The sequence below is a fragment of the Lissotriton helveticus genome, chromosome 10, assembly GCF_964261635.1.
Source record: "Lissotriton helveticus chromosome 10, aLisHel1.1, whole genome shotgun sequence".
Taxonomy (NCBI): domain Eukaryota; kingdom Metazoa; phylum Chordata; class Amphibia; order Caudata; family Salamandridae; genus Lissotriton; species Lissotriton helveticus.
The window spans coordinates 653,347,353-653,373,871 of record NC_136071.1 but is presented as its reverse complement, the minus strand read 5'-3'; the positions used below and the strand labels follow the sequence as shown (position 1 = coordinate 653,373,871).

Sequence of the window (26,519 nt, the reverse complement as noted above, 5' to 3'; positions counted from 1 at the left end):
CGGTAGGGCCTAGTGTTAGGATATACTGCATTGTCCTTGATGGCTATCTGTATGGGGTCCACATCTTTCATCAACCCCACATCTTTTCCAGTAAAATCCCACACCTCTGGCTTTACGGCTTCCTGGAGTTCTTGGGGCAAGTCCTGCAAGGTCAATCTTTTAATTTCTGAGTCAGGTCTAAGTAACAATAATTTATAAATGCCATCTTCATCTGGGGTCTGTATTTCAACACCTTTTGGTGTGCAAAAGATGGTACAGTTCATTTTGCACAGCAAATCACGACCCAGTAGATTCACTGGACTGGTGTCACAGACGACAAATCTATGCATCTGTTTAAAATTTCCAATTGAAATCTCCATTGGTTCGGTAACAGGAGTACTAATCAATTGATTAGATACACCCACTACTTGGATATTTTCTCCCGAGAGGGGTAGGTTTGGAACGTCCACTGTTCTTACAGTAGAACGGGTAGCGCCAGTGTCCAACAGAAAGGTGACATCATTTCCGTCAACCTTTCCTTCAATATATGGTCCAGACTGGTCTACCGGCAAGGAAGCGCCAAGTACGCACTCCTCGTCCTCCCCTCTCAGGCCCCGTCAGTCCTGATCATTACAAAGGAAGGTATCATTCAGCAGATACTGCGAAGTTGCTGTATTTCTGTTCTCCCCGCTTTCCCAAACCTCTATCTCTTCATCTTCTGCCTGTCTTCCCCTGTATACCTGCTTGGGTGCTCGAGGCACCTGAACTGTTTTTACCTGGGGTTGAGTCTTTCTTGGTCTTTCTTTCTGCGTCTGTGGAGTTAAATCAGGAGTTTTTTCATTAATATCTACTAATTGGGGACACTCGTTTCGCCAGTGTCCAATTTCGCCGCACTGATGGCAGGGACATTTTTTCATAGCCTCTTCCCTGCTAAATTTGGGCCGGGGCTTTCCTCCACCCCCTCCCCCAGGACCTTTGTTCTCAGCATTTTTAACCATGTTACTCAATTGTTTTTCCTGCTGTTATGCGAGCTTCACCTGAGCCCACATCACCTTTTCCTTGAGGGCCTTTTTCTTTTCTGCCATCTCATCCTCGCAGTACTTAGCGTACCGCAGGACCTCATCCATTTTCTTAGTATGCCAACAGATTTTATTATCCTTTATCCACTGACAAATTTCAGGTCTTAAACCATTTACAAACCTGTAAATAAAGTGCGTCATATCCTTCAAGTCGATGTTATCAATACCACTGTATGTTTTAAATACCTGCAATAACCTCTCATAGAAGGAGTGCACTGTCTCGTCCCTTTCCTGTGTTGTTCTATCTATTTTTGTCCAATCAGTTTCCTTTGCGGGCACCTTTTCTTTCAAATGCTGAATTACCTGCTCATATTTTCGCATGACATCCTTTGATGGCTCTCCAGTTTCCTTGTTTCTGGGGTACTCCTCACTCGGCCAGTCTATGTTTATTTTACACTGGGTCCATAAATCTACTGGAACCACAATGTCGAAAAACCCATCCAGGTCTTTCCACAGACATTTCTGTACCTTCACGAACCTTTCCACCTGCCTGTACCAGTCAACTGGTTTCTCTCGTAATTTTGGAAAATCGTTCGTGAAGGACACAATATCCTGCCTAGACCAGGGGACATGCACATATTTCCCTCCTGGAACTTCGCGCATGGGGCATAACTGCTCAGGTTTTTCTACCTCTCTTAAAGCAAACTCAGGAGTCACTTGTCGGGAGCGAACCTCTTCTCTCTTTTTCGCCCACCTGCTTCTCCATCTTTCCACATCTCCCCATTTCTGCAGTACCCCCATTAATTCTTTAATCTGCAACTTCTTCCCTGCCACATTCAGGTGTTCTATATCTTTGTCTGAGAAGTCTGCTCTGTACGGTTTCTGTAAGGGCTTGGATTTTGAGATATCTACCCCCATATTAACTGCTGTTTCGGTCAGTTTTTCGTGGAGCACTCTGGTGTTCCTTGTAAAGCTTTTACATATGAACGACAATTCTTCTTCAGAGTAGGTATTCAATCGATCCAACCCCACATTTCCTGCCATTAATTCTTCTATTTCGACCCTCAGCTTGTAGAGGTCTAAAGGTTTTGTTTGCGGAGTCTGCTTCTCTAATTCACGACTCCAACTCTCAATTTCATCCGGAGTTACCAGAGAGACATTCCTAGTACCTGTTGCTGTCTCTAATTTAATTTCTTTTGTATTAAAAGGGTTATGCCTCTGCTGTATTCCCTTTCCAGTCTGTTTGTTTGGCAATTCCAAGAACGCAACTTCAGACTCGCACTCACTGGACTGATCATCTATGATGATCGGTTCCTGTCTCGGGGTTGCCATGACTGGGGTCATAACTGGAGTAATCGGATTTCCCTGACTATTTCCGTATAACGGGACCACCGGTCCAATAGTTACGGGAATAGTCAATGCCTCAGGACTGGTATTTAACTGGGAAATTTTCTGAATTATTTCTGTCCTTTGTCTAGCTAGAGCCTCTTGCTCCTTTTCCACTAGTACCCTTCTTAAAGTTGTGTCATGTAATATCTGTGGGGTCAACGGAGGAGTAAAACTCGGGGCAGTAGGATGCGTTTCACTTGGTCCTCCCCCATAATTAGGTTTCGGGAATAAAGTTCCAGTATTAAAGGACCTGCGCTCTTCCCCATATGGAGGTTGAACAAAAGGCAGTCCAGAATTCGATGGTTTCTCTTCGCTTTCATACAAGGGTCTGGGAAAAAAGATTTTTGACGTGAATATTTTTCTTCCTGGCTCGCGGGCACTTTGGGATATATATCCCTTGTTTCCGTCGGTTCGGGTTTTTCAGGATAGGGCAATACTTGACCACCCCCTCCCAGTCCCAGGGACCTGTCTTCTTCCTTTAAGAAGTGGCGTCGGGGAACATCTCCTACACTGGAAGGTCGGGTTCCCTCATTGTAAGGTGGCGGACTTCTGGTACAGATGTCATCTATTAGTTCATCATCTGAATCCCCCAGGGCCCCCCAATGCTTACATTTTTCAGTACTTTTCTCACCCGCTCCAATGTTATGACATGCCGGCATCATGGGAAACAGACCCTCAACAATCATGCTCTGCCTCCACTGTTTCATCCTTTTATCCCTGGATTCCTGTTTCTGCCTGGGGTACCACTTGGTCAAACCCTTGTCCATTCGGGGTCTCTCTCTTTCAAAAGCCTCAATCTCCCATTCCTCTAATGCCTCATACTGCGTTAGTCTCGGTCTGGGATGCAGTTCATTCATTCGGGTTCTTAAATTAAATAAGATCCTACCATTGAAAGTACCATCTAACGGAAAAGCCAATACTCCGTCATCTTTTGTGTACTTCACCCAATTCTCCAACCACACACAGGTATTGTACCCTCGGTCAAACATCATGAATGAGGCAGGAGTATTGGGTGCTGGGACAAGAACACCTTCTCTAGATTTTATCGGTTTGTCCGTTTTGAAATAATTTTTCACCTTACTTACAAGGGACAATTTTCTCTTGGTTCCGTACATAATATCGTATCTATTAGTTTTCCACTGATCCCTTTCAAACCCTAGGTGCCTTGGATCAGGTCGAGTTCCTGTAGTCTGCGAGTGCCACATACGACTTCTGCGCTAAACTTTGTTTACAAACTACCTCCAATCAGAACGCGCTTCAGAAATTCGTGCAACCAATGGGTGCGCGACACTAAATAAGCTCCGCCAATGGGTGCGCGGCCCCTTCGTGAGACAGTTCCCACGCTTCGGCGCTCACCCCTCCTTTACAATTCCAGCTCCGCTACCCGCCCGCTGCTTCTACCAATCCCAGCGCGGCACAGAGTGACGTCAGAGGCGCTTCGCGACTGACTCCCTCCCTTCACAAGGTAACGGAAACTTTCTTTCTTTTAAAGTGCTCAGTGCTTGGTTATTTTACAACAAATACACATTCGCCACAGTGCTCAAGTGTCTAGACAGAGAAAGAATTGTTTTACTGCAAGTAAACTACTTCCATTTACTTTTCACTCGCTGCGGGCAGATCTCTTCCGCCTACCCTTCACTCTAGCATCGGTGAACCTGTTATTCCCCTAAACTCATCCACTTCTTTCCGGGATATATTCCGAGTTTAAGGTTTCTCAGCGGACCCCTCTGCTTTCACGCTAGCTCCGAGGAACCTGCTACTCTTCCGATGTGACCCTTACTAGGTTACGCCACTATGGGAATTTTGCCAATGAACCCCGTTACTGTCATTTATTCACACATGTATTCAGAAAACCCTAGTTAGTGCTTCCCGGTTATCCTAACCTGCACCTAACTTTCCTCGAACCTGTGACCTCAGGACAATGGATTCTATTCACCACTTGCCCTTTCAATTCCCCGGGGAGTTCGGACAACATACAACTAAACGATTGACAATTGCATGGATTAGTACATATAACAATATAAGAACAAGAATAATAACAATACAAAAATTCATAAGTTTCAGCAGCGTATTCACAAGAGAATGATCAGGTCTCTCAGAACAGCCGCTCTTCTAGCAGCATTAATATAATAGCAGCTTCCGACTCAACTAGTCCAACTAATCCCTGCCTTACTCTCAACTAGTCCCTAACCATCCTCTAGCTACCAGAAAACTGATAGAGCGCGCGAGGCCACCCGACCAATAGTTTTCGCCGTTTCCGGCTTCAGGGCCCATATACTTTTCAAATCACCATATACATCGATCGGGTGATTTCACGAGCTCTACCAAGTTGGAGTGTGTGTGTTCCCTGCTACCAATTTTCGGTGCACCCGACTTACCATCCACCGATGCGGGTGCCTAATGACCACAATGAATCAGGGAGCTAGCTGTAAAAGAAAGGCAACAAAATACAAACCCAACCAATAACATTCAAAATACTGTTTAAATGACCACGGACAACTGGAAGTTTTAAAATGTTTATCTAAATTCAATATTTTCTTGCATGAGGTACAGTAAAATAAGGCAGTCAATAACCAAGATAACGTAAATCACATAGGCATAAAGAAATAATGACAGAGTAATCATCAAAGTACTAATAAATTGTAACGAGAAGAGATACTATGCAATTCAGTATTATCTAAACAGGGATAGCCTAAGTGTGGGTGACTATAGGAGAGCTTATAATGAATAACACGCTTCACTTAAGGTAAAAGGGCCTTTGAACAATCTAGGCAATGAAGTTCTAGACCATATCAGGAAATGACACACTGCTATGCAAAATATAATTTCTAACAAATGAGAAGACATAGGAATAAACTTATGGAAAAATATAAATGACCTTCAATAGTTGCGGAAAGGCATGGAAAATATCACATATGCAATGTTGCACTTTATTAAAGCAAAAGTTAGAAATTCAGAAGGTGCAAGATTTTAAGAGTTTTCAGAGCAATATTTACCTAGAAAGGTGTGGAAACCAAACCCTGGCCACGGGTCATTTAAGGACAGGAAACCCTCAAGGAAGGATACCCCTCAAAGGACAGCAGGTGCAGAATGGACACCCAGGATAGGACAGGATACCCTCGGAATAGGAATCAGGACAGGACCCTCAGGACAGGACAGCAAACCCTCAGGACAGGACCCTCTTCAGGACAGGACCGGAACCCACAGTTCGGAAGCAACGCCTGCGCTCCACCCGCTCTGCAGCTATCGATCAAGACCCCGATTGGGTCAGCGAACTCCCAGCTAAGTGCTTTGCCAGCACTTTAAGGTTCAGTAGAACCTTAGCCTATGGTCAAATTCGGACAGAGTGCTCCGCAGCGCTCTGTATCTTCAGTCACCTATTGAGTGCGTTGGGTCAGTGACAGGTCAGCTAAACCAGACAAGTCGGACGGTTCACTAGGTGAACCCAGGGTAGATATACAGTTTGGGGACAGTGTACCACCCCCCAATGTTGCAAAGTGTCAGAATCCCTCAATTTCGATTGGTCCTAAGGTAGGATTTGGGTAACACACCAATCACAATACACGATTTGAAGCCTTCATTAACATATTTGGGTACCGCCTAGCAGGTTTGGGGTTCTCATGAGAACTGTGCAGGAAATTAACATTGTAACACATGAGGAGCAACATTCGCCGTTCTCGTAGCGCAGAGGTGGCTTTCCCAGGCGCATCTTGACTGTGGCTGCCAGCTGGCTGAGTTCCACTGTCCAAAGTGGCCACCTTTCAATGCTCCCTGGTCATGCGCAGAAGAGACCGTCAATATGGCTCCCAATCAGTTTGGACCCCCATTCCCCGCGGTACATGAAAAGTAAGCGAAAACAAGTTAATACATAATAATGTCATTATGAAAATACATCATAGGGTTTGTACTTTTAACTCATCATCAAGAAATAAAACTATTGTATTAAATGTTAGCTACATTGACACAATCACAAGAGCAGTGGCACGAGCAGTACCACATGATAAGCACAGCTATGAATTACGCATGCGCATAACTTTCCCTCCACTTCTGCAGACGCGTCAGGACACGTGAGTGTGGCTGACGCATGCGCAGTAACTAAAATACAAGCGGCGGCCATATTAAAGGACACGGATTAAATTCATTAGAAATACACATAGGCAAGCTTCGGGAACTTTGCCTAAACAAAATAAATGTTAGTAAAACATACGCTTTTGTTACCTTATTACACATAAACGAGGTTCTTGACTTCGGCAAGCCGCAAAATATGCGAAGCTTTGCTTCATCACTATGACTATCTCCTTTCTGCTCATCACTATTTGTTTTGGAAAACAGATCATAAGAATGAAAATCTTGTTTTTGTTTTCATTGTGCTGTTCATGGTGCAACTGCAATAATACTTGCTGATGCGCTTGTTTTTTTTTTCTTGTTTTTTTTTAACCTTGGCTGCTGGCTTTGGTAACCGGCATTAGTACGTTGCAACTCAACTGTGATAACTTATAACAGTTGAGCAGCTATGTTGTTTCATTACTATGAGTGACTAGAGACATCACAGGTCTCTTGTAATAAGGATATGCGGAATGAGCTTTTATACACCGATTGCAGGCTCACGTGTATTATATGGATAATAAGGTTTGTGTCCTGCGGGTGAAAGAGAGTAAAGTACTGTGTAGCTGGCAAAAGGAAACCAGTAGAATACTTTATGAAGTCAATTTATTAAAGTAAACATGTCCTTGATAGATAATCATGGAAGGACAAAATGTTAATGTTAATGTTATGTGGTATTTATAAAGCGCGAAGCTGTCCCTCGAAAGGAGCATCCTGGCGCTATGTAAAGGTAGAGAAGAACTGAGATGAGGTACTAGATGAGGTTCAGCACATAAGTGTCTGTCAGATTGTATAGCCAAGTTTTAAGCCTTTTCCTGAACACGGCCTCAGTGGGTTGCGTTCTAAGATCATTTGGCATCGAATTCCAGGCCTTGGAGGCCAGAACACCTAGTGTTTTGCCTCCTTTCGTTTTACAACGAAATTTCGGGATGTTAGCAAGATTATACCCTGCTGACCTCAAACCTCTGGTGGGATTATAACGGGTAAACCTATTTATTAGGTACCTTGGTCCGATATCATTTAGAGATCTAAAAATAGTCAGTAGAATCTTAAAAAGAATTCTTTTGTAGATCGGCAGCCAATGCAGAGTTCTAAGAGCTGCAGACGCTGAAGATTTTCTAGGAAGTTTAAGCACCAACCGCGCTGCAGCATGTTGTACGCTCTGTAACTTCTTGAGCGTTTGTTTCTTTACCCCTGCCATCAGCCCATTACAGTAATCGAGGCGAGAGAGTATAAGAGAAACTGCGACAGACTTTCTAGCTTCAATAGGAAGAAAATCAAAACATTTCTTCAGGGATTTTATGATATTGAAGCAGCAGCCAGCCATATTTCTATATGGACTAAGGCAGCAGATATCCCAATAAGAGCAAGGATGAAATCCTACGATTGCAGAGGGTTCAAAATCCGGCTGCCAGAACTCTCCTTGGCCTTCCTAGATCTTGTTCCCCGACTAACGCCATCCGCCGACTTCATTGGTTGCCAGTGGCTAGGCGCGTCAAGTTCAAGTCCCTCTGCATTGCCTTTAAAATTATGAATCTTTCCTCCCCTAGCATTCTGGCAAACCTGCTCTCACCCTATACATCTACTCGCCAACTCTGATCTATAGGCCAACATCTAGCGGTTGTCCCTCTGGAGAGGAACGGGCGCGCAGGAGGACGTTCCTTCCACACTCTGCCGGCTAAACTTTGGAACTCTCTCCCGTTGCACATCCGCAGTATGGACAACTACCTGGCTTTCTGCAAGGCCATTAAAACTCACTTTTTCCCTTTGACTTAGAATCTGCCCCCTACCTGCAGCCTCTCAATTTCATGGCGGTCAGCGCTGTGATGCCCCTTTGCTTCGGCAGCTGTGCGCTATATAAAACCCCGTAATTTAACATAACAAGAATTAAAATTGATACGCAGACGCTACATGTTGAGGGATTCCAATTATACATCTACAAAGTGGTCTGCTTAGTAAATACTTATCCTACCATAAAGAATACACATTAGCTGACTTGGCGTGTCACAAACAGCAATTGGAACACAAATTTTATGTGAAAGAGGGATAATAGAAGAAGGATCATAGCCACACTGCGTTGATAAAGCTCGAGCCTGTGTCAAATTTGAGGACATACACAGGACCACTAAGGGGTGCAATATTTATCATCAGATGAAGGACAAGTTCTGTTTCTCTGGCACAGGCCCACACCAGGCTTTTTTTGCTCCATCCTCCTACTTTTCAAGCTTTTTCACATAGGAAACAGGATCTTATCTATCCTTGATAGCAGCAAATGCTGAAACCCTAAAGATGTCCTATGTGTCCTGATTGTAGCTCCTTCTAATACACTGTTTTTGAAACTCTGTTAGATAAATTACATTGTCATAATTTGTTTCCTCAAACAGGACTTCATAGTCCTTTTATAAAGTTAATATAGAAATGAATAAAGGTATTATAACTACGAAAAACGTTTTTACCATAGAGGAAGGATATTATCCCCTCTACAATATAGCATATAGCCGTGCCCAGGGTTATACCAGTATTTAAAGATTCTAAGTCCGAGTTATAGGCCCGAGCTGCAGGTAAAAGACTATAACAAGGAAGTGGGTCTATAACAACAAATATGGTCCAACCATTAGCAATCGCTCGGGTAGCAATCCAGTCCATTGTTCCTTTGCCCACAATATCACCTCAGTTTGGACCCAGCCATGTTCAAATCAGTCTTGACCCTGGTCCAATAGGATTATCCAGCCCGACTGCCAGGCCAGGTCCTCCTAAACTGGAACACAATTAACCCAAGACTGCTTTCTCTCTCATTTGGGCTCATCAGTCAGGTGTTGCTTGTCGACAGTTGCACAGTGAGCATGCCCTAACCACTTAGGTCCCGTGGTCACTGTGCCACTGGAACCAAGCTACACCCGACAGAGGATCCCCAATCAGGGCGAAAGCGGTCTTTGGTTGCTTGTTTTCTGGTCCAGGGAGAACATACCTTGGTAGTTTAGTCTGGGCTGTTCCTTATTGAGCAGGGTCAATACTGGTTTGCATATGACTGGGTCCAAACTGAAGTGGCATGATGGGCAAAAGAACAATGTGTTGAAATGCTACCCCAAGGGATTGCCAGTGGTAAAGTTATTGCAAGCATTCCTACCATCACCTTTTATGTGTTTGATATTACAGCATTCCCCATACTGAAGATAGAATTTTCTATATTGAAAAGGAAGAATTTTCTATATTGAAAAGGAAGAAACAGTAAGACAAACAATGAAATCTTGCTCAGACGGCCTATACTAGTGTCTATCGGCCATAAGCCACTTCTTTGTCTTCAGTGGTCCTCTCTACATTCCTATGCTCAAATTATAGTTTCAGCCACCTAAGGGGTCTTGGGAAGTGCTCTGGTTCGAATTAACTACATATGCTTCCCAGGCCGATCAATCGATTTATGTATAGCTGACTCAAAGGAAGTTTCAGATGAGTTGGTTGCCCAAGTCTGTGTAAAATCGAAATCCGCTTTTTTCAAATACCAAATCAGTTGTTTACATAGGGGTCCTGTGCACAGTTCTTCCTTCCCACCATCTATTGTTTTTACACATTTTGACTGCAGAATTTTGTTTCAGGTGCCATTCTACAGGGGTGAAAGAATTACATTTGACGTTGCTCCAGCTAGATTGGACTTCACGGTGGAACATGACAGTCTGAAAATTGAGGTAAGAGTAATGAAGACATTACATCTGTGTATTATCTGTGCAACTGAAGCATCTGAGATGCTAACTTTATAGTAAAACGTATTTTGAAGTCTCCAGTGTAAATGGCGTTAGAAGTGTATCTGCAAGATTTATTTTTTACGATGAAAGTGTGCGAAATCCTATTTGGTGTCATTGTGCCCCTGGACTTTCTTTTCCTCATCCATTTTGATTTCCTTTAGTCGTGTGTTACTTCAGCTAGAGTCCTTTTAAAGGTTTGTTGTAATCAAAGGCGTAGCATTGTTTGTGATTTGAGAGGAACCGACCAGCAACCCAACAACTTGAACTGTTCTGATCAATATGTGCACATAACGAGCAAGACGTATGACCAAAAATCGCAACACTTCTGTTTTCATCCCAATAAACTTCTATAAACAGTACAAATTATCTGGTTGTGATGTTGCATAAACTGTTCATTCATCTTACTTACTTTCTCAGTTCTCAATGCCTAGAAAAAAATCCATCTGAGGCCTGGCCATTCAGTAAAACTAGTGTGAGAAGCCTACTTTTTCTCTGTAAAGAGGAAGAAAAGAGTGTCTCTGTGGAGTACTGAAAAATGATCTCTGTGGCAGCTATATGTATTCTGATCTTAACTTTCTGATCTTAACATGCACTCTCTGCATTGGGTCTAAAATTGAGCAAACTCGTTTCTGCTAGATTTGCTGCTTGTTTAACAGGGAATTAAGCAAACAGATTTGGCTCCGCTTCACGTTGTCTCTTCAGTTCTGTTACACATGAGTTGTGTCCTATAGTTAAGGAGCAGTAGTTAAATGCAGTAGTTAATCAAAAGTTGAACTTCAATACCTGCCAGTTTATGTTCTCCAATAGTGGCAGTTTGAGCTAGGTCCTCCAGCCATGCTGAATAGTTAGACATTTGAATTTTTAACATCAACCTTTTGAGTTTAACTGGATCTTTTTAAGGCTTAATTTGGTTTCATGTAACTAACTTCCCACAGTCTTCTCATGGTCTCTTCTGGAGTGGAGAGGGAATATTGCCCACAATACTCAGTGGGGCTGTGCGTGTATTTCTTTCTCTTGACCACCATCTTGGCTATGGTGTTTCTACTTCCTGACTACAGGCTCACCTGCCCTAACTGGTCTGATACTGGTCTGATGCAGGGAACATAGTCATTCCTCTTCCATTGGAGAGTTTGTGCACCCAGATGAGTAACACTACAAGTTGAGTTGAGGGGCCTTTGCTTGGACCTGCATAGAACAGGGGAGAAGCGGCTGTCCCAGGGCTGTACTGTCTAACATGGCACCCTACTTTCTATGAGATGCACATATACTGATGGACCTCTCCGCTTCAGTGTGCTCGACAATCCTCATTTACTTCACAACATTACATGTACACATTGTAATGTACAGATTTAACTAAAAGGGTCAGTAGGCAACTTCTCAAAATGATGGTGCAGGTAAAAAAAAAAACCTGCACCCACCACTACTAAATATCAGCAACCAACAGTTATTTATCATGTCCTGGACATGGGAACAATATTCTGTGTTCTGCTGGTGAGCAACTTGCACTAAAACATGTAATTTAGAAAACATGCGAGGAAACTCAGGGCCCAAGTATCCTTTACAGTAGTAAAGCATACAAATACCTTGTGAAAACCAATAAAGTATTTTGGAAATAAAAAAATAATTGTTGAAAGGAGGAGCAAGACCACGCAGTGCTTTCTCGCCAGGGACTTTCAAGCGTACATGCGTAAACATATATACTTTAATTGACAAAGTTCCCAGCTTAATATGCAGTAAAAGTGGTTTACAATTTCCAAACAAGTAGCTCTTAAGATTTAAAATGAACTCCTACTATGCAGTATTTGTACCACATGTACTGCAAAAAAGGATTCTTATTTTGCCAATGTCTTAGCTTATAAGCCTCAAAATTCATTTGTTTCATCAGCTGCACGAGTCATGCACTTTGGCAAATTATATCCTCATAAATTAAAAATTTGCTGCTGTTGTGAACGTGTAAAAGGGCCAAAGTGAAACTTTCGCTATTGCAAGGAGACACAAAAAGCCTTCCACATGTCTGCTTTGGAATCGCAGGTTTACTTCAACTTGTAATCCACTTACAAGTAAAACCCAGAAAGAATTTTAAATGCCCGGTTATTTTGGGACGACAGCCTCGTTATTCTAAATGTAAAACGCGTATCCGTGCAACTTCAGGCTATTTTGTTCCGGCCTGGAAACACCTAGATAGGGTTTTGTTTGGTAGCTGTGCTGACCCGGGCCTCAGATTTACTGCTCTGCTGTGTGTCGATGACGCCTAAAGATGGGAGGCGACGTTGTGGGCCGCAGGAGGTCTAACAGCACTTTATCAGGTAGCTGCCATAAGTGTATCTAAGCCCTGGCATCCCTCGCCAGCAGCTGGTTTGGGAGTGGTCTCTTTTGCTTGGACACTGACTGGGAGCCTAAAGACATGCTCGGAGTCATGTACATGCTTAATCTAGAACTCTGATGATGGCAGCCATGTCGTGAATTAAAACTCTCCCACTGTGACGGAACATAAACTTGAGTTCCATGATTTCCTTTCATGAAAAAAATAAAAACAATTTAATTGATCTGTCGGAAGTTTGTGTAGCGTCCTACCAGCCCAGGTACTCGCCAATAACCACGCCACACATGGCGAGTAGTAATTGCATGTCCTAATTTCCACTGCGTGTTAGTTAGGACTCAAAATTCTAAGTCTGCCTTCAACTCATCCCTCCAACTCCTACTTCACAAGCCTATGGTGTACAGTGGGAACCAAAAGAGTTCCAGCATTCTTTTATTTAGAAGACGCTACAACCTACACTCATGAAAGTTGAACTGAAGTGTTCAAGGCATGTGAGACAAAAATAGTAACGTCTTTTTGCCATGTACTTCCGGTGTCTATAGTATTTGAGTTTTAATAGGTTTTTAGGTCTCGCGACCTATCAATGCGCGCAAGCGCATTGAGGGAGCGAGAATTCAAGTGCTCAAAAAGAGTGCGGTTTTCTTTAAGTTCACGTGAATCACGTGAGCAAACAAGCACGCGCATTCACGGCCGCACGGCACATCAAAGGGCTTCGCCCAGCGTGCGCTCTGCGGCTTCTCCTCCCCTAACACGCTATCTCGGTGGATTCCGGGTTGGTGGTAGCATCCCGGCGCCATTTGGAGAGAGTTACTGCATAAGGGCAGACCTTTGAGAATCATTTTTAAACCTATGTACTCGTGTGTACCTGTACTATTTTATGTTTGCTTTATTTACTATGGTGAAAACTGTACCCTTTTAAACTAGATTCTCTTGCATGCTGTTGGAGTGTTTGTTCAGTTGCACGCACGCACGCAGAGCAGCTGAATATTAGCTGAATACCAGCGCTACCGTTTTCCCTACCTTCGCTCAGCGGCCCCTCTGCTCTGGTCCACCGCGGCTTCTGTGCCGTTCGAGTGGAGGGCGGCTCACCTACCGCGGCTTCTGGTGCCGGTCTGGTGGTGAGAGCGGGCGCCATATTGGGAGGAGTCAGAGAGCACTGGGACCTGAGGCAGCGGTCCAGTTGCTCGAGGCTCCCTCACATAAAACGTGATGTGTTGGAGGGAGCGCAGCGGACGAGCGCAGCGGGCGCGACGGAGGCGCGCCAGAGTAGCGCTAGAGTTAAGCTCGTCTGCGCTCGTCCGCGAGCGTCCGGGGCTAGGGGCTAAGGACTCTGTTGGTGTTCATACATATACATCCACTGAGTTACTAGCGTTGAGACCTACCCCCATGAGGTGCCCCCCCGTACCTCTCAACACGACGAAACGAACATCTCGTCTGGGTATTAGCAATCCCGCTAATCTAATTGTTGATCCCGCTCCTAAGTACGCGGTGTCTACAACCACACCCAGTGCTACTTGCAACTTCAGGTGTATTTATTTAAACACCCGCTCGATGACCAAACATCAGATGGATATATTTCTGCTACTAACTGATACTAAGCCAGATATGTTGTTATTGACTGAAACTTGGCTCACCCTGGATTCTCTACCGGATATTTTAGCTGCCCTTCCGGCAGACTACTACATTCTATCAGTAACACGGCCGGTGGGGAAAACTGGGGGAGGAGTGGCCATCATCGTCAGTAAAAAACACCAACTTAGGCAATTATCTTCTTTATCTTTGCCTAACACAGAGAATATAGTTGCTAAATTAGACACTGCTAACGGAACACTGGTATTGGTGTTATTGTATCGTCCACCTCAAACTATGGCCACATTTCCTTCAACCTTAGCAGAACAATTGGCTCTGCTGGTTACAAACCATTCTAAACTACTCTTGGTTGGGGATTTGAATCTCTGGTTTGATAATATATCATTAGACTCTCAAGCAGCAGAGATGAAGGACCTCTTTAATGATATTAATCTGATACAATATATTAATACTGAGACTCACCAGAAGGGCCACAGTCTCGATCAAATCTGGTCCTCGAACTTACCAGTACACTCCATTGCAATAACACCCTGTAGCTGGTCTGACCACTTTTTCATAACTTTCTCTTTTCATATAGACAAAACTATTCAATTTAAATTGCAAACCAGCAAGACCATCCGAAAATGGACTTCCATGGATATGACTGCTTTTTTGAATTTTTTAAATACTTCCCCTCCCCTACAGAGTACTAATGTGGAAATCGCTGACCTTAGGTTCAAAGAATGGCTAACCACAGCCATCAATATTTATGCCCCTTCTACTCGTTTGTGCAGCTCTAGAAGCATGGAAGCACACAAATGGTTCACACCTGAGCTAAAAAAATTAAAACTGGAGGTGAGGCAACAGGAGAGAGCATGGCGATCTAATTACTGCCCCCAAGCCAGGGTCGCTTACTGCTCAGCTAGGAAAGCTTACCAAAAAATTTTACATAACCACAAGACTGCTTATTTTTCTACAAAAATCTTAAACTCCACCAACAAGACGAAAGAAATTTACAGAATTGTGAATGAATTATGTAATGATGACAGGACTTCTCTTCCATTAGTCCCCTCGCAAACACTCTGTAATTCCTTGAATGATTTTTTTAGTGAAAAGATACTACTGATTAAACAGAATATATCCACACGTCCAGTTTGCGCTCCTGTGGATGATTTTTTTTTAATCCATCAACATTGCACTCTTTTCCTCCTATAGATTTAAAAAAAAATGTGGATTTACTAATTAGAGTTAAATCAGGATCTCCTGTAGATGTCTGTCCCCCTCAAATTATGAGGGAAATTGGCCGAGCCATCCCTAATAGTATGATATCTCTGCTTAACATCTCCCTCACATCTGGGACAGTGCCCAGTAGTTTTAAACAGGCCTCATTGATCCCCCTCACTAAGAAACCTGGCATAGACCCTCTCGACCTCACTAACTACCGTCCTATATCTCTTCTGCCCTACTTATCCAAGATCTTGGAGGCTCATGTCACCAATAGCCTCTCAAATTTTGTTGAAGACTCTGGTTATTTACAATCCAACCAGGCAGGCTTTCGGCCTGGTCATTCCACTGAGGCAGTAATACTGGCCGTTCAGAACACCATTGTAAAAACAGGTCAGGGAAAACCAATATTTGCCCGGCGGTATCGCCTCTTTAACCCACAAAATATTAATCAATGAAGAGGCAGGCGCTGGAGACTGGAAGGCAGGAAACAAGGTTTATTCTCTCCGGAGGAGAACACATCAGTTCGGACAGCCAGTATCGTCACGAGGTGCTCTAACCGCATCTCTGAGGCCTGGCCTCTTATACACAGTTTTATGATCTTTATTGCAGGTAACCCATTCTTGCAATGCTTTGAAGTATGAAAGGACATCCTCGGAATCTCCCCTTCAGGCCCGTTCCCACACACATTTACAGTTGAAGTCCCCACCCCGGTCACAACAGGTGATGATTATCGCGCAGCTGGACATTCCGCCGATTCACGAAATGTGTGGGGTTGATCGGATCTCATAGGGTGGGGGCTTTGATCAATTCGAGGGTCCTTTAATGTGGGAAACGTCCTACTGTACGGGGGGGCAATAAACAGTATCCGCAGAGCCAGGTGGCGGCCTGGGAACGAGGAAGACAAACGGGCACACAGGAAAGGGGGTTTGTATCAAAGGGCCTGGGACCATGAAAGGAATGAAGGGAGGTGTCGTGCTGGGAACAGGATGGGGTTCTGAGGCAGAGCTGCGCTAAAGAGGGGTTTATGACCCAAGGCATGTGAGAGCGGGGGGGGGTTGTCAGCGTGCGGGCTTGTGAGGGCGAAGGGCTGTGCTGGGGGCCAGTGGTGTGCAGAGGGGAGTTCTGATCGAGGCACCTAAAATGGCGGGTGCGTATGACAAAAAGTGTGGCACCAGGGGAAAAGGCAAGATGGCGCAGATAATGTTTACCAAACCGTACTAATTTTCCACAGTCCTCCCTTTAACATTTCCAAGACATCTTGCTGGCCTATTTCCTATCCATGTCTACTGTGGCGGTCATAAGTAAAGAAGTAGGAACCCAGGTGAAGGAGCTATAAACATAACATTTAAAATCTTTCGTCTTAGGAGGTGGGCCTATCGATAAGCTCGTTTGCAGGAAAGTCATAGTAATGCAATATCGGACAAAAACGATTCTGTAGTGAGAGCGTTGAGTACATTTCATAGATGCTTATAGTCATTCGGAATATGAACTGATAGGTTATTACATATGTAAGTTCTTTTCGCATTCGGTTGGAGCATAATCAATACAATGGTGGCTGGGAGAGAAATGAGACGTAGTAAAAACGATAATCAGGGGTGTCATTGTTCGAAGGGGAAGTCCTATTGTCATGGACCATTATTAGTGAGTTCTCAGCATTCTTTGTTGTCTTCTGTTGGCACTGTGGAGCACCGGCGGTGGAGCTATGTGTCCAGCTCTATTCTAGGTCCCGCGTTGCAGGGCATGACCTTTTCCTCGCTTTCCTGGTCAAAAAGGTCCTTTTCGCCCTGTGTCCTTTTGAGTCGATTGTCAAAGAGTTCAGGTGGAAGAAGGGTGTGTGTGAGTAGTCCTTAGGGTAGGTCGGAGAAAAAGGGGATGGAGCAGGGCCAGATCGGGAACAGACCAGGGGGGCGGAAAATTTTAGGTAGGCGGGCCCATGACCGAGTTCAGAGAGCGGGGACTTTTAGGCACATGTTGATCATCGAGCAGGGGCATCAGGTCAGCCCTTTCCTCTCATTTTGTCGGAAACAGTGCCTCGTCCTGCGACTCCTTACTGTTGCGGTCTCGCTTTGGCCAATGTCGCAGATGTTCCACGATCTGTAGTCAGGCCGCGTGCTCCCACATCCGGTCTCTCTCTCCTCCGACAGTGGTACCCTTAAATGAGTTTGAAAAGACAGTCTTTAGAGAATTGGCAGAGGAAGGTAATCACATAAGTCTATTTCTCTCCCAGCTCCAAGCTACTGAGAAACATCCGTTACATTGGGGTTCACAACCAACATATAAATAATTGATGATGGGCTTGCTGGATTTCCTGTAACTTTCCTTCGTAACTATTTCTTTGGTGTTTGTTGGTGTTACATTCATTGTCGTGGTACGAGATCTGGTACCTATTCATTGCATTTTGTTTATTACAGTTACGTCAGTTCTTCTGGCAGAGACCCACTTTCCTAGTACGAGCCTTACGAAGCTATACCGTTCTCCAGGGCTTTATATTTTACGAAAAAGTGCAACGTGCTATCACCATGGTCTGATAGGTATCTTTCTGAGGAACGAACATAGGCTAAACAATTTTCCATTCTATCAATGCATCCTACCTTTCAGCTAAACATTTTACTTTCAACAGGGTTCATTGCAACAATTTCTTCATTTCGGTCTAATCTTAACTTTGCAAACATCATTCTAATTCCTACATAGTCTCTTACAACCTGACTACTTCATTAAAAAACCGGGGTCTTATAGAAAACAACGAGGAACATAGCGAACTGTGGTGAGGGACTATCGTCTTGCTTTGTGTCATGAGGGCGTTATCTAGCAGAAGGCCACAGTTCAGTTGGTAAAGCGTTCAGTGACATTTCTCGAATTCTAAACTCTGTAGCTTGCTCATCAACAAATCATTTCTAGGAACAACGGCTGGCCTGTGTTAGTCGTAAGTCGACCCATCTCTTACAACCGGGGGTGAGGGACATTTTTAAAACTCTCGTCCGGGGCAGCTGATACAAAACTGAGGGCGTTCTGGGAAGATGGGGATGTTTCGATCACCTTTACTGTTTGGGTATTGCGACAATTCGGGACAGGGAAGGTCGCGTTATCTGAGGCATTTTTTTTATCATAGAAGCCACCGACATGTAGTTCCCTTATTACTGGTCAGATTAGGGAACCTCAGTCGTCTTACCTGTCCTTTCCCTTTTGGCCAATTCTAGGTTTCGTCAATATTTAGCAGAAAGGAGAGGTAGTGACATGGCATCAAGGTGATTTTATTTAAGACAAATTTGTGCAAATACTTGCGGTAGTTGGAGCCAATTGGGTGGTGCACCAGGGGTGGCGGTTTGCCAACTAGGTGCCAGTCATTCAGAAGAGTGAGAGTGTGGAGGAGTATTTGTGATGGCCGGACCGGGGCTGGGAAACCTCCTATCCGAGGAGGTGGGAGAGGCTCGTTCGCGTCGCCTCTCCCTCCCAGCTCGTGGCCCGGGGGACGCCAATCCCAGGAAGAAGGGGATGGGAAGGCCATTTCATGCCGGGCCCGTGGTGCCTCCTGGACATCCCACTGGCGATCTTTTCGATCGATGGCTGTCAGCAGGCCCCGCCCCACACGTGCTGTGTGTTTCACCTTCCGGATGGGCGTGACCGGTGACCTTCGGCATTTCGGGAACTTCCGGAGTGGGGGTAGGTATTTTGTTTGGACAGGCATGTCTGGGTAATGGGGGGTTGTCTATGCAGGCCTGTAATTGCTCTTTCTTTTTACAGAGTGGGGGGGCAGCAGAGAGTAATCAGTCCCATTGCACTCGAAGTTTGAGTTCATTAATGGAATGTATACTAATCTGTCCGAGACTACTCTGTGTATTGTTTCTGTAGGTTATCCGAAAAGGGTGGCTTTTTTGTGTTAGGGAACAGTAGCGGTAGTACGGGGTTCGTTACCGGGTAACTTAGAGCTAGACTGGGTTTCCCGTCTTAGCGTTGTTCGATCTATGAGGACTCAAACATGTCGCTGAAATCGGTCTGGCGAAATCTGTGCCATCGGGCATAATCAAACGTGGTGGTTCTATCTGGCCTGTCCGTGTCAGTCTGATTCATCTTTGTCTCACGCCTTTTCCCTTTCTGACGGCCTGTTATTTCTGTCGGCCCTCTGCTCTTACCCTCGTTCAGTAGAGTCGGGCATTGGGCTTTCCAGTGCCCGGAATATTTACAAAAAGCACATTGGTTTTGCCCTAAGTCTGGTCGTCCTGTGCGTAGTGTCGGGGGATTACTTTCGGGTCGTTGTGTCTTAGGGTTGTCCTGTCGATATATCCCTTTACCTACTCTGACTTCGTCTCTTTTCTTTCGTTGCATTGCTTCTTTGCGCCACATACCGAGACTGTCGAGCATAATAGGCGTTGTCTTATTACTACAAAGGGCTATTTCTAACGTTTCTATTTTATCAAGATCGAAGGATCCTATCAGTGGCCACTGTTTCTCTTGATTTTCTTTGGTATACTTGTGCCACAGCTTACTATAGGCTATGGTAACTAATCCATACTTTGTGAACATGTCTTTATTAGGGGTGCCTTCCAGCGGAGCTAGATGGTCCACCTCTAATAAACGGTCCGGGCTGAACCAACTACCAATCAGTGGGGAGAAGACAGACATGACGGCTCACAACGAGGACAAAAGTCAGCACTGCCTATCTTATTACTGCGTGCAAAGACTAGACAGAATATTTCTATTCTACGTTGTTTGCAGGCAGTGAATACCTCATGAACCAATATCAAACAGTCAATAAACAATCAGTGGGGAGAATAAGTAGGCCCGCAAAAAGGTCTGCGTCCTCTACCCTTTCACTATCTGCAAAGAGGAGCCTGTTCTTTCCTGTTTGCAGACAGAGAATCTCCAGAAAACAATCCGCGAACAGTAGTTCGGGGTCAAAAACAATTAATCAGTGTGGGAGAGGGAAATCTCCCGAAAACAATCCGTGAACAAACAATCAATCAGTGGGGGAGAAAGATAGGAACGAGGAAGACAAACGGGCACACAGGAAAGGAGGTTTGTATCAAAGGGCCTGGGACCATGAAAGGAATGAAGGGAGGTGTCGCGCTGGGAACAGGATGGGGTTCTGAGGCAGAGCTGCGCTGAAGAGGGGTTTATGACCCAAGGCATGTGAGAGCGGGGGGGTTGTCAGCGTGCGGGCTTGTGAGGGCGAAGGGCTGTGCTGGGGGCCAGTGGTGTGCAGAGGGGAGTTCTGATCGAGGCACCTAAAATGGGTGCGTATGACAAAAAGTGTGGCACCAGGGGAAAAGGCAAGATGGCGCAGATAATGTTTACCAAACCGTACTAATTTTCCACACCTTGAGGTCAAATGCCGACAAAAATTTACATCCAGCATTGGTGCTTCTTGATTTGTCCGCAGCATTCGACACGGTTGACTATTCCATTCTGGTCAACCGTGTCGAACAGGCCGGCCTCAGAGACTCCGCCTTGGCCTGGGTGAAATATTTTATTTCTGAACGCACTCAGTCTGTTCGGCTAGGGTCCTTTGAAGCTCCTAAAATTGACTCTTTTTGCGGGGTCCCTCAAGGCTCTTCCTTGTCCCCTTTATTATTTAATTTATACATGCGGCCCCTTCTGTTTTCTTTAAGAGAGCACAAAGTCACTGTATACAATTATGCAGATGACTTGCAGTTAGTTTTTGTGTTAAATACACCTAATGCTGTGGAGAACTTTCAGGCAACAATGACTCTAATTCAGAGCTGGATGTCCTTAAACCACCTTAAATTAAACCCGGGGAAGACTGAATTGATTTTGCCGGGGAAGAGTGAGATAAGTTGGAACCCATATTTCTGGCCTTCTGATATGGGTCTTCCCCCCAAAAAATCTCAAACAGTAAAGAGTTTAGGAGTTACCATCAATGAGGACCTTGCCTTAAAGACCCAGATCGGAACTGTCGTTTCTTCTGGATTTTTCCAACTAAGGAAAATAAAAAGAATTGCACATTTCCTCACTCACTCTGCCTTGATTCAGGTAATCACGGCCCTAGTCCTTTCCCACATTGACTTTTCAAATAGTCTCTACCTGGGTTTACCTGCAGGTCAACTTAGAAGACTGCAATATTTGCAGAATCAAGCTGCTAGATTGATCTGTAAGGTACCCAAGTGGGAATCGATTAAACCAGGGCTAGAAAGTCTGCATTGGCTCCCTGTGGCCCAGAGAGCCGCATTCAAAGCCGGCTGTATCATCTTTAAGGCTTTGCAAGGCAAGGGTCCCCACTTTATCAGGCAATTGATAGGGAGATATATTCCCTCACGTAGCTTGAGATCAGCACACAAAGACTTGCTTGAGGTACCCCGGTTTAAGAAGAAGCGACAGGGTGGCAGCTGTTTTCACTTTTTAGCAGCCTCCTTGTGGAATTCCCTACCGTTAACCCTCAGACAGAGCAAGGATCTCCTTGCTTTTAGGAAAGCATTTAAGACCTATCTTTTTGCACAGGCCTATATGAAATAGTGACTCTCGAGGGTTTATCCTTTTGTTATGTTTTTTTTTAACCTCTCTTCAGCGCCAAGAAGCCTTTGGGCGTATGTGCGCTCTATAAATTTTAATTAACATAACATAACATAACATATCTCAGCTCTCCTGCCCCCGGCCGCACAGCACATCAAAGGGCTTCGCCCAGCGTGCGCTCTGCGGCTTCTCCGGCCATTTGCCACACTCCTTGGTTTTCTGCCTCCGACCCCAGCACTTCTGGGCTCGTCCAGGCAGTGAGGGAATGGAATAAAAACAAGCACTGGCGTTGCCAATAGGTCTCGCATTAGGAACGTTTATGTCATTTACAATACCAATAGGTTAAACTTTCCTAATGCGAGACCTATTGGCAACGCCAGTGCTTGTTAACATAGCATGTGTATATATGTTTTAGCGCATGTTCACCCAAGGGTATCTCGACGCTGAATAATAGATGTTTATTGTTACACTACTGAATGGTACTCACTTTATCGACCTCAGAAAGATGAAAGGCTAAGTGGACCTGCTGGGATTTGAACCTGTGACCATGAGGTCGAACACAGAGCCCTACAGTAGATGTATTAGACCTCTAAACCACCAGACCCTGCCTCTGGGGGCAGGAGTCTTTCTTCCACCTCTCCTGTAATGGTCATCATATGTCATAATGGTCTCCATGGTGTGTTATTGCAGTTGAGGGTTCCAGCTGTCTCACTTGCTTCTGGCTGCCTCGGGCTGATCATCTTCACTGTGTTTCTGGTTTATAAGTTATACTGCGTTTCTCCTGGTGTGTAGAGAACTTCGATAGTCTCCTTTGGAAAGTCGCAGTGGCTGCATCCTAAGTGAGTGTATTTCCTTAAATGACTTCATGTCTTCCTTCTATAATACCAGCCTACCAACCTTTAGTTCTGTAAAATAATCTGTGTTTCTTCACGGTGACTTTTTTTCAGTGGTCGAAGTGGGCGGCATGTGGGGGACACTACATGCCTATACTTTTATAATTTAAGAAAGACAGTTCCCCTACCTTGTTTGTTTTATAAAAAGGCAACCATTAATTCCAAGAGCGAAATGCTTCAACTAAAGTGTGAGGCAGGGAGTCTCCTGTGCTGTGAAAGCGAGGGAAGGGCAGACCTCTAAACAAGCCTTCCTGACAGGGTGCCTGATTGCCTGAAAGAAATGTATATGCGCGCAACTCTTTAATCAGCAATTTTAAAGGGTGCTTGGAAGATTGTATTGGATTTAATTGATGGAATCCCTTGAAGCTTCCTGATAACACAGATTTCTTCTTTTTCAGTGGTATTGCGAGGGAGTTAACAGCTAAGCTGTGAAGTGTGTGCTTTTAACAACTGTTACAAAACAAAATGCACTACGTAGAGCCTGGGTATTACTAAAATCTATATTTACCAAGCCCTTTTTATCTTAAAATTATTTGCAAAGTTTATAGCAGCCTATCTTTTACTGTGTGTAATGCAAATTTTAAAATAATGGCTTACATATTTATAGTGCTTTATGTCACCGACTGAGAGCTTGTAGCACTAAACATGCGACAAGTCACTAGTCTCCACTCTCCACTGCACCAACCAGGGTTCAGTTTTGTGGCTTTCTGGTTACGGACCTACCTCTGCAGGACATTAACAGAGGTTTCACAATGTACAATAGAGCATTTTCCACTGATTAGCTTAACTTGCATTCATTTCAATTTAAACTGTGCATTATTTTATATGTAATTACCAGAAGGTGAAAGACCCCCAAAAAGTTACAAAATATTTTTTTTTTTTTTTTTTTAGCCACGCCTTTGGCCCGCCCCCACACTCACACAGTCCCAATTTGCGTGCAGCATCACAGTTCCCATTCTTTTTATAATGCACTTAGACCACGTACTTTTATCAGATTGCTTTTACATGCCTGTTTTCTTCTGTGTTTTTATTAGCCCGTTTTCCACGTCATGGGGTTCTCAGTGACTGGCCGAGTTTTGAATGGTCCTGAAGGTGATGGAGTTGCTGACGCTACTGTAACCCTGAACAGCCAAATCAAAGGTAGGCTGCAGTTGGAGCGACATTTTCATATCGTACAACTAACCTCTTACTTTCTTTTTTAATGCAGTCAGCTCGTACCATTTTACAGTACTTCTTTTAAGTAAACATCGACATGTCCAGAATGACATGTGCAGTATTGGCAGTGCTCAATTTAAAATAAACTAAGCCAAAAGCTGCGCTCAGAAGCCCGTAGCCGGCGCTTTTAAATGCCAGCGCGCCAAACACCATGTCTGAGCAGTCTGCAGTTCACCTCCTGCTTTATTTAATCCACTACCAGACACTCGCTGACACTTTTATTTCGCTCATTCCTGTTCCTGCTTTCAATGTTTGAGATGGGTTATTCTGTTTTTCTTTTCTTTCTCCTTTCCACTTTGCGAGTGTCACTGCAGTCTGGAAAAAACAGCACAAAACAGAGCCTGATAGAGACCCGTTTAGAGACCCCCTTTAAAAACTGCCGGTGCTCAGCACTGGTGAGACCCGGCCCTCTTAAAGCCCTGCTATACCTCCTCCTGCAGTTCTTTGTGGCTAAACACCGGACCCCGTTACTTGTGTCCTGTTAACGGGACCTGTACTTCCGTTCCCCGGGGTTAATGTTATCAGCTGGCAGGGCCTTAAATGGCCCGGTCCCTCCGGGGCCCAGACCCAGTAGTAATTAAAAATTGTTATTGAAAGAGGTCCTAAACGCACCCTATAATCCTATTATGAACTTTACTGGCTAAAACATGATTGACTTCTGAACAATGAATGTAAAGTAATCTACGTCTCTGATTTGGTTCCTGTTTGTATTTCACGTTTTACTTAATCTTGCATTCCCTAAGAGTGTTAGCTATTTCCAGGATGTTGTGTTTCAATATTTCTTTTCAAACAGCCTATTACTTTTGTATAGTGCGTTCTGTGAACTGATTCGCTTCCAGGTGTTTTTTGAATGGGCCACGATTGAGAGTTCTGTAATTGAGTCTGAAGGCAGTGGTCATCCAATTCTTGGCCTCTCAGTAGAGCACACACAGCAATGGTCACCTATTCCAGTTGCAATTGTGATACTGTGGAAATTGTGTATGAAGAAGGTACATTATAGTCAAAATATTGACAAAGCAGAAGTATAAGAAAATGCAGTTCTTATAGGTGGGTGTGTTGTGTGTTTGGGTATGGTGAAGTGAAGGAAATGTGTGGAAGTGCATTAAGGAGAGAATGTAAAGAGGGTGCTGAAGACAAAGGAGAAGTGTACAATATGCAGTCGGATGAAATGTGGAGAGAAAAAGTGCGTACATATATAGCGAAGAGGGAAATGTACAGGACTATCTGGTAGACTTCTAGCCTCAGATGACTTACCTTAGAATTATCCCAAGGCATCAGACTGAATCTGGAAATGTTTCATGAGCAGTAACCCTGCACGCTGCTAGGTGGTATCGTTCGGCTCCTCGTGGCGTCATAGAACCGGAAGTGACGTGCGCGGTGCCTATATCGGTGCCACCCAAGCACGCTGACGCCAGATCTTTTTTTTTTTTTTTTGCGCCAGTCAGTGCAGATCTGGATAGAGCTACCCACAGTCAATTTAGAGCGCTAGCCCTAGTACATTTTTTACTGACCTTTTTTAACTTGTTTCAAATTCTTTTTGACATTTTTCTCTTTGTGTGGCTGGATGTCAATTAGGAAGACCATTTAAGCCTGGGGTTGCCTGTCATCAGCAGATTTTGATGACGGACCCGCATCTTGTTTGCTTTTGGTGCCTGGAGCGCGACCACTACGCGATGTCCTGTGTCGACTGCCACTCCATGAACCCCAAGGCCTTGAGGGAATACTCCCTCAAGCTCCTTGCTGCCCGACATGTGGCACTGCAATGGTCTTGATCCCGGTCGAAAGTAAGGTTCCGGGGTCAGTCACAGAACGCAAGATCCTCGTTGCAATCAACATTTTCGGATAAGTACCACAAGTGCAAGAACAGTAAGAAATCAAAGAGGTCTTTGACTTCGTCCGTCAAAGCCATCTGATGAGATGAGAGAGCATCGCCATTGGAGGATGGGTTCTGTGGTGGAGCTTGTGCCTCAGCTGACTTCGCTCCTCCCTGAGTTTCCAGTAGCTTGAGCGACCCAGCTCAACTCTGAGTTCTTTTAGGCCATGCACCTCATTTTTAGGCGGGCCATCCCCGCTGGTGTGCCTTCGGGCCCGAAGGGTTCGGGAGAGGCCCCCACTGGTTCTCCGCCGCCGGCTTCGCCTTTGGCTCCTGTTGTACCCCTTGGATATATGGATGGATCCAGACAGGCACCAGCCGTACTACCTCCATCATCCCCGGTGCTGGTATGATGTTGACGCTTCCAGTAGTGCTGTCCCCATTCTTATCCCTGACTCTGGCATGGAGCCGGAGGGGCGTTGTCCGGTGCCAACTGTATCCTGGTCCATAGTCCTATTCTTCTGCTCTGGGAATCATGGAGGATTGGGAGGGGTCGCTCGACCCTGAAGCTTAAGTCTCTGGACCCCAACATAGATGGGTGTAAGGATTTGGCAGACTGGACACCTCTTCAGATACTGACATGCTTTCTCCCCTTACAGGAGATGGAAGGCTTTTTTTGCTATGGTGGTGAGAAGGGCTGCTGAGGTTCTGGACCTTAGCTTACCCTCCGTGGCAGTCAAGACTAATGTCTTGACGGAGGTGTTTCAGCCGGTAGTGACCCCGCTC

General features: G+C 44.8%; 1 protein-coding gene across 1 annotated transcript in view; it reads left to right on the top strand.

Annotated features, from left to right (window-relative positions):
* The window catches only part of LOC144784430 (BOS complex subunit NOMO1-like), a 318,569-nt gene that overhangs the window by 64,643 nt on the left and 227,407 nt on the right, over positions 1 to 26,519 (top strand). Inside the window, exons 9-10 of the mRNA XM_078663178.1 lie at positions 10,085 to 10,174; positions 23,740 to 23,845. Of these exons, the coding sequence (XP_078519304.1) occupies positions 10,085 to 10,174; positions 23,740 to 23,845 (196 nt within the window). The remainder of the gene's footprint in view (positions 1 to 10,084; positions 10,175 to 23,739; positions 23,846 to 26,519) is intronic.